This window comes from Poecilia reticulata, linkage group LG21, assembly GCF_000633615.1.
Source record: "Poecilia reticulata strain Guanapo linkage group LG21, Guppy_female_1.0+MT, whole genome shotgun sequence".
In the NCBI taxonomy this organism is placed as follows: domain Eukaryota; kingdom Metazoa; phylum Chordata; class Actinopteri; order Cyprinodontiformes; family Poeciliidae; genus Poecilia; species Poecilia reticulata.
Window position 1 is genome coordinate 6,328,753 of NC_024351.1, and position 7,464 is coordinate 6,336,216.

Sequence of the window (7,464 nt, forward strand, 5' to 3'; positions counted from 1 at the left end):
CACTGATTGACAATCAATTTCACCTGCTGTTGTGCAAATGGAATAGACAACAGATGGAAATTATTGGCAATTATATTTCATTCATTCAGATCTAGGATGTGTTATTTGAGTGTTCCCTTTATTTTTTGAGCAGTATATATAAAATATATGTCAGTAGAAAACCAGAAATGACAAAAGAATTATGAGAAAAGTGAAAATATCATTCTTGTGCATCAGCTTAGAAGCATCTGTACGATCGTACGATGATAACCAAGCCTGTAGAGGCAAACGGGCTGAGTGTAGGGGTTCATTTTCCTCTGCAGCAAGCACAAGCCACTCCACTAAGGTCAACACCTGTGTTCTAAAATCAGCAGCAGGGTTGGGTGCGACAGGAACCCGGACCTCATTCACAGAAAGCTCGGGCTCAGCGAGGGGGGCTTATATTGAAACCCAATGCTCTTGCTATTTTCAAGGCACTCGCTGTCCACAAATAGAAGCTTCACCTCATCTTTGTAGCTCCCGGTTATTTTCTTTTTATGCCACAGGATGTTGTCTAATTCTGACAGTTGTTCGATATTTCCGTGGCACAGGGCCAGGGAAACATCCACAAATGCAACATATCCACCGATGCCAACTGTGTGCAGAGTCCTCACCGCTTTTATTATCTGGGTGCTGGGAATATCAGATGGCTTCTGTTGTTGAGTGGTATCGGCAAAGACAGTCCTCTTGTTGATCTTATTGGGGACAGCTGATTGGTTTTAATGTGGGCTCACTGGCCTTGTATTTAAGCATCTGTTTCCCCTCATCACGCGTTATCCATCATGCTAAAGAGCTCACCTTAAACTATACTATTCTTTTCTTTTTTCCATCTATACTCCCAGATGTATTATTTATTGAACTCTAGTGATCATTTCCCCACGAAACAATTAAACCAACTTGGGACACAGACATTACAGTCCTTCATTCTCACTTCAAATTGGGCAGAGGGGTTATTTTTAACCTGTGCTCGCATACTGGGGCCCCCATTTGCTAATCACTTTGTTCCCCTTCTGTCATGCCCGTCTGCCGCTCTGCCAACGTCCCATCGCTTCTGGGGAGGTCACAACAAACTCTTCTTGGCATGAGGAAATAATGTCCCAGAGGACGGCAGGTAGGAGTGAAACTCATTGGTAATGGAGCGGTTTGTTCATTTACACTGGTATAAATAAACTGGCAGCTGACACCATGCATGGTTGGGATTAACCCTGTTTTCTAACAGGAAACTCCACATGTAGGAGAAAGGAATCATTTGAATAAGAGAATAACGTGGCACGAATGGAGCGTGTCCAGAGGTAAGAAGAAAAACGAGGGTTTAGTAGAGTTTCGCTGGATAAAAACACGTCAGAGTGTAATGAAGAACCAAAAGCAAAAGCGAGACGGCCGATCCTGATGAAGATAAAACAGCAATTGTTGCTGACTCATTATGTGGTTTGCCATTAATGCCACTCTCTTGTCCTTCCCTTGGCGCACCAGTTGCCCGGCTTGAGGTTGACACAGCTGTCGAATGCAGAGCAGTCCCGCGTGGCGAGGCAGAAAGGTCAAAGGTCAGCAGCATTTATGCGGATAGAAAGAACAGGTGACGGAGAGGTGAAGAACGTTTACGTCACAAGACTCATGCAGGGGGGACAAAGAGAAATTGTTGTAAGGTTTAATGCGAGAGATACAGGGCGGAACATAGAGAGACCGCTGAAAACTATACTCAAGTAAAAGTAGCTTTACTTTAACATATTTTTACCCAAGTAGTAAGCAGCCTCCAAACAGTTCTTAAGTGAGAGTATAGCAATATTTTTTGTAAAAATGCTACTGAAGTACTGAGTAACTATTTGATCATAATACCTGATTTACTTTGTGGAAACAATGTTACCAGACAGACATGTATAATGCTTTGTGCCAATTCTGGTATTTTAGAGAATAAAACAGAAAATAGTCAATGTTGTCATAATAAAATAACAAGTTAAGGCATAAGAAACAAATGTCCAACTACATGGGACTAAGTGGTGTTTTCAATGAGGTAGCCTGACCAAGATTTACCCAGTCACTAAAACCTCTGAAAGTGTTAAAACAGGAAACACATTCCTGACTTTTCTCACTGACTCAACAGCTAAAAAGGCTTCAAAGGCCTCCGACCGTCACACCAAGGCCAATGACATCCTTAATGACTCTGCTGTAAAGGTCACGGGGTGGCAGGTGAACTCCAGCGGTGTACAATACCATTTACAGGTTGCACTAGATCAAAAGTCATCATAATCAGTATCAGTACATTGCACAACATAGCAAATTTAAAATTTATAAAACAAAAATATTTTTGGATCATAACTTAATTTTATTTATGTGTCTGTCATATCAGGGTCCATTATATTATTGTAGTGTAAATGTACACTCATTTTTTATTTGATACATTGGTTTAATTGTTGTTGATGCAAATAATGAATCAGTCAGCCACATAGCACAAATTCAATACAATTAGGAATCTAAATGTCAACATTTAGGAAGTTCAACGTCAAAAATGGTCAGACAGAGATTGTAAGTGGTTTAAAGTCTGGGATTTTTATGCAAAACCATCTCCTAAATTTGCACCTGATGGTCCAAAAAAAAAGAGAACATATGCAGTAAGCAGCAGTTATGAAGCAAAAAATAATTCCTTGTTGATGACAAAGGTCAGAGAGAAACGTGTACACAAACTTGCATAAATACTTACGTCTGTAAATTAGCCAACTACATTTTTTATTTTACCTTTCCAGACGTTTTTACATTATCAGTTTCTGTGGATCTTGTTGAAAGAATGAACAAAAAGTTAACATCCAAGTGCCGGTGGGGGTTGTGACTCAGACAGTTGCCCCAACACCCATTAAACAGGAACGACAACTGCAAGAGCCAGCAGCAGCACCAGTAGCAGCAGCAGCAGCAGTGACACAGAGGTAAAACAGAGATGAGCTTTATTGTGGTCAGACAGCAGCACATGAGTTGAATCAACGGATGATGTGTGAAACACGAGTCAGCTGGAGCCACCAGTGGACTCTCTTTTCAGATGAGCTAGCGTCCCAACAAGGAAGTAGCTTTTCATTAATAGTATCTTGTCAGTTTAGTTCAAATTACTATGTTTTTAAACATCTGTTTCCTTTCTCTGTTTGAAATTGTTCTTCTTTAACGTATGCAAAAAAAAAAGTAAATAAAAAAAGTTTTGAAAATATAGATTAGGGCCGTAGCACAAATAACACAAATAGAACCACGTGTAATAGCTTTAGGTCAGTTGTGTCTATGCTACCCCAAACTGTCAAGTTGAAAGAATTAGTAAGAACATCCATCAGTCCGTCCATAGTCCATACCTGTTTATCCATGCAGGGTTGCAGTGGATGACTGGTGCCTTTCTCCAGCAGCCATTTGACGAGAAAATAAATGCTTTTTTTTTGTAATCAAAAATGCAAAGCTGGCTTTATTGTTCAACAAAAAAAAAATACTAACAATAAATATTACTAAAAAGATTTTAAAAAATTTAGAAAGGGGATCTGGAAATCATCATCATCATTGGTATTCATTGAATCATATTCATAATTGTTACTCAGTATTCTTTTTAATAAAACTAAGATTGACATATTAAACTAACAAGAGCTTTTAATACTTTCAATCATATTTACAAAAAAGTGAACTCTTTCACCCCACAGTCTTCTCTATTAGCCTTGTGGTGGTGGCAGCTGTGGATTCACCCCAAAGTCACATGACACATGACACGGGCAGGTGGGAGAAACCTATGCTGGACACAACTCCCCACCCTCCCCATCTCTTCTTTTGGCACACACATAAACACTGCACACTCTCTGCTTTTCAGGGTGTGGCCATTTTGCATTTCTAGAATGTGTCTGTAACTCACACTGTCTGATTTACCACAGACAAAAATCTCTGCAGCTCTAGTTCCTGCTTGTTGTTAATGTGTCTCAGTGGTCCCCTTAAGACTTTCAGCTGCTTAAATGCTAAAAAAGACATTTATTTTTGACAAAAAAAAATAAAAAAAATGACAGAAAGAGCAGCAGACAACTTTGTACCACATCAGACATTTGACTCATGAAAATTAATTTATTTTGGCTGCAATTGTTTTATCAGGCTGGGCAAATACCAATTTCTCATCTAAATAAAAATGTAATTAAATCAGTTCATTAGTATTTCATTGTATAACAAATAGCATAAAACAACATAATAGTTTTCACAGGATAACTATAACATGAAAAATAACTACAATTAATGGATGATGAAAACACATCTAAAAATTATAAACAGAAAAATATAAATCATGTGCAATAAAATAAAGATTATAATCTTATCAGCAGTTCAATATTTTGATAGATGGTAACAGACAGCTGTAGCAGTATGTTAGTTCTGCTTTTTATGTTGCTGCATTTTTTGCAGCATAAATAATAATAATCTATATTATCATAATGTCTAATAGGAAGTTTACAATACTAGTGTTTATGTATGACTAATTCCTTTAAATTGTAGATTTTGTTTATATATTTTGTTATGTATATACATTTTTCATTTTATCTTTACTATGTTTTTTTCTTTATATCGAGTTGTTTTTACGTCATTGATAGACGTAAAGTCTGGCAATAAAGCTTTAGCGTTTTTTATTTTATTGTATGATACCGGAACACTTCTTTGCAGTGTTCCGTTTCAGGGGATCGTTTTTGTAAGCGGAACTGACAGGGATGGAGTTGCATTTAACATTTAGTCATATTTTAGTAGTAATTTGTTATGTAAAGGTTTTGTCATATGTACAGCTCGTAGTTGTGAATTAAGCCGACGACTTATGTTTATCGTTTTCTCTTATAACTGGAAAATTGCTCTGAGTAAACTGCGACAATGGCAGCCGTTAAAAACGTTAAAAGTTGATCGATTTTGATGGACAATCGACATAAAAGGTAGGTATCACCAAAAACTTTAAACATATGTTTTCGGAAATAACATCTTATTCTAGTAAATATATTATTTCCAATAGGCTTCCTGGTAACCGTGACCATGTTACAGGCTACTGGCCGCCTGTCCAAAGCGCTACAGCTCACCCTGGCGGTCATCAAGCCCGATGCTATAGCTCATCCTGTAATAGCAGAGGTAAGCTTTTATTTTTTCGCATTTTACTTTTAGCTCATTCCGAAACTGTTGTACCTTGTTTAAACAGGGTCTTAGCTGTCTTTCACCTGTAGTCCAGTTGGATTACAGTTTTTGAGGTGTGTCAAAATGAACGTGATGGTTCTTTTGTCAGTGTTTTACCTTCTCTGAAAATAGCTAAATGTCAAGGATAAGACTAGTGCCTTGGAAACAACACTATTCAGCCCACTGCATTTTTGGGGGGGTGAGGGGGGGCTAGATCAACAAGACAAAGTACACAATTCTACAGTGAGAAAGAAAACAATGCATGGCTTTCCAAAAAAGAAAAAAAAAAAGGTGTCTACATATATCCAACCCCCTTACTCTGATACCCCTAAGTAAAATCATCAGCAGCCACTTCCCTTAATTGAGTCAATTTTTCAGGATAATGTCACCAAACATGCAACCAGAGCTACAATAAAATGGTTTAGAATCAAAGTATGTTTAGTATAGAACTGTCCTAGTCCAATCCCAAATCTGAATGCAGTTGAGAATCTGTTATGCTGAAAATGTTTTATTTTTTCTCTCTCTCAATCAAGTCTGATTGAGCTTGAGCTATTCTGGAAATTTAAATGAGAAAGTAATTTCCATCAGTAGGTGTGAAAGCAGCAACAACAAACCTTATAAGACTTGCAGCTGTAACTTCAGCAAAGAGAGGCTCTACCAAATGTTGACTCATACAGATCAATAGCACATTTTTGATGTTTTTCCTGTCACCTATTTGACATTAAAATTATATCACACTGGATTTGGTCTAGATTACGGTAATGTTTGTGACTATAATGTGAAAAAAGCTATAAGGTTTAACAGGAATGTATGCTTTTGCAAGGTGGCGTACGAACAGCAGCATGTGCTTACATTTATCCAAAACATTTAGCAATACAGGCAAAATTGAAATGTTTCTTGTATGATTTTCTTTCAGGCTATTCACCAGACAATTCTGGATAACAACTTTGCAATTGTCAGATGCAAAGACCTGGTGTGGAAAAGGCAGGATTCTGAGAGGTTTTACGTTGAACATTCAGGTGTGAACCGTATTTAACAATATTATGGCTTTACATAATAGAGTACATTTTTATTCTAGTTTCTCCATGCTATTACAAACAAATCAGCTTCTTATTCTAGTAGATACATCACATGGCCTATGTGCACCTATGTGAATCTTTCTATATTTGACAAATGTAGAAGATCCACTTTTGGGGTTTTACATTTCAAATTTAAATTGTTCATAAAAGATAAATGTATTTACATCCTATGTTTCATTCCCAGAGCGATTCTTCTATCAAAGACTTGTCGAATTCATGTCAAGGTAAGTCTACTCTTGTGAAAATAGTTTTTTATTTTTATTTTTATGGATCACCTAATGATTAGTAATGTATTTTTGAATTTACCCCCAGTGGTCCGATGAGAGCCTACATTTTAGCTCGAGAAGATGCCATACGTCACTGGAGGGACCTGATGGGACCAACCAAAGTCTTTCAAGCCAGATACACATCCCCTGCCTGCATCAGGGCTCGCTTTGGCCTCACAGACACCAGAAACACGACTCATGGCTCCGGTCAGAAATGTGAACTCATCACTCTGAATGATTCAAATATTACAAATGTTAGATTTTTTTTAATTATTATTATTAGTTTTTTGTAATTTTCTTTTGCTTTTCAGATTCTCCAGAGTCGGCTCAGAGAGAAATCAGTTTCTTCTTCCCAGATTTCAACGTGGAGCAGTGGCTTAAGAAGGAGGAGCCGTTGTTCAGATCAGGACGGATCCAATATGATCAACAAGATCAGATCCACAAACCTTTAACACCAAGCTGACCCTGGAGCAGTTCAGCCCTGCTCCACAGCTTAAACTTGATTGGATGAGATGACGGACTCTGTTTATAAGCCGCACATGAAGAGTATGCCTGATTTATGAAAGTGCCAAGTTGTTGTAATAAAAAGAAGAGGTTGCTAGGATCATGTCACTGGTAATTTTAAGTCAGCAGGGAGGGCCATTTAATAACAATTTTTTAAATGATTATTTTTTGCTTAAGTTGTAAAGATTATTTTAAGATACAACTTACTGACTTGTTGTTTTTACTTGATTTGCAGTACAAAAGATTCAAGGTTTGAATTATTTAACTTTGCACAAACCAAATAAACCACATTTTTATGACTTTGACCAGTGGCGCAACTACACATTATTCAGGTGGATGCAAAAACATAGATCGGCAACCCCCAAGGGAAGGAGCGTCAGGGAGAAGGAGCGACGCTCACTGGGATCCAGCAGGGCGGCGACAGGGAAGAGAGCCCCTCTCCGTAGAGAGGG

General features: G+C 37.8%; 1 protein-coding gene and 1 long non-coding RNA gene across 2 annotated transcripts; both read left to right on the top strand.

The window, feature by feature from the left end:
* The first annotated feature begins 1,036 nt into the window (after nt 1-1,036).
* On the top strand, nt 1,037-1,680 carry LOC103457613 (uncharacterized). The gene is made up of 3 exons (XR_532454.1): nt 1,037-1,129; nt 1,238-1,310; nt 1,492-1,680. It is a non-coding gene; the product is annotated as an uncharacterized LOC103457613 (long non-coding RNA).
* A 2,972-nt stretch (nt 1,681-4,652) lies between these two features.
* On the top strand, nt 4,653-7,317 carry nme6 (NME/NM23 nucleoside diphosphate kinase 6). Its single transcript, XM_008397897.2, has 6 exons — nt 4,653-4,931; nt 5,009-5,121; nt 6,080-6,182; nt 6,427-6,466; nt 6,555-6,715; nt 6,820-7,317. The coding sequence occupies exons 2-6, from the start codon at nt 5,029-5,031 to the stop codon at nt 6,969-6,971; spliced, it is 549 nt and encodes a 182-aa protein (XP_008396119.1). The 5' UTR covers nt 4,653-4,931; nt 5,009-5,028; the 3' UTR covers nt 6,972-7,317.
* The last annotated feature ends 147 nt before the right edge of the window (nt 7,318-7,464 follow it).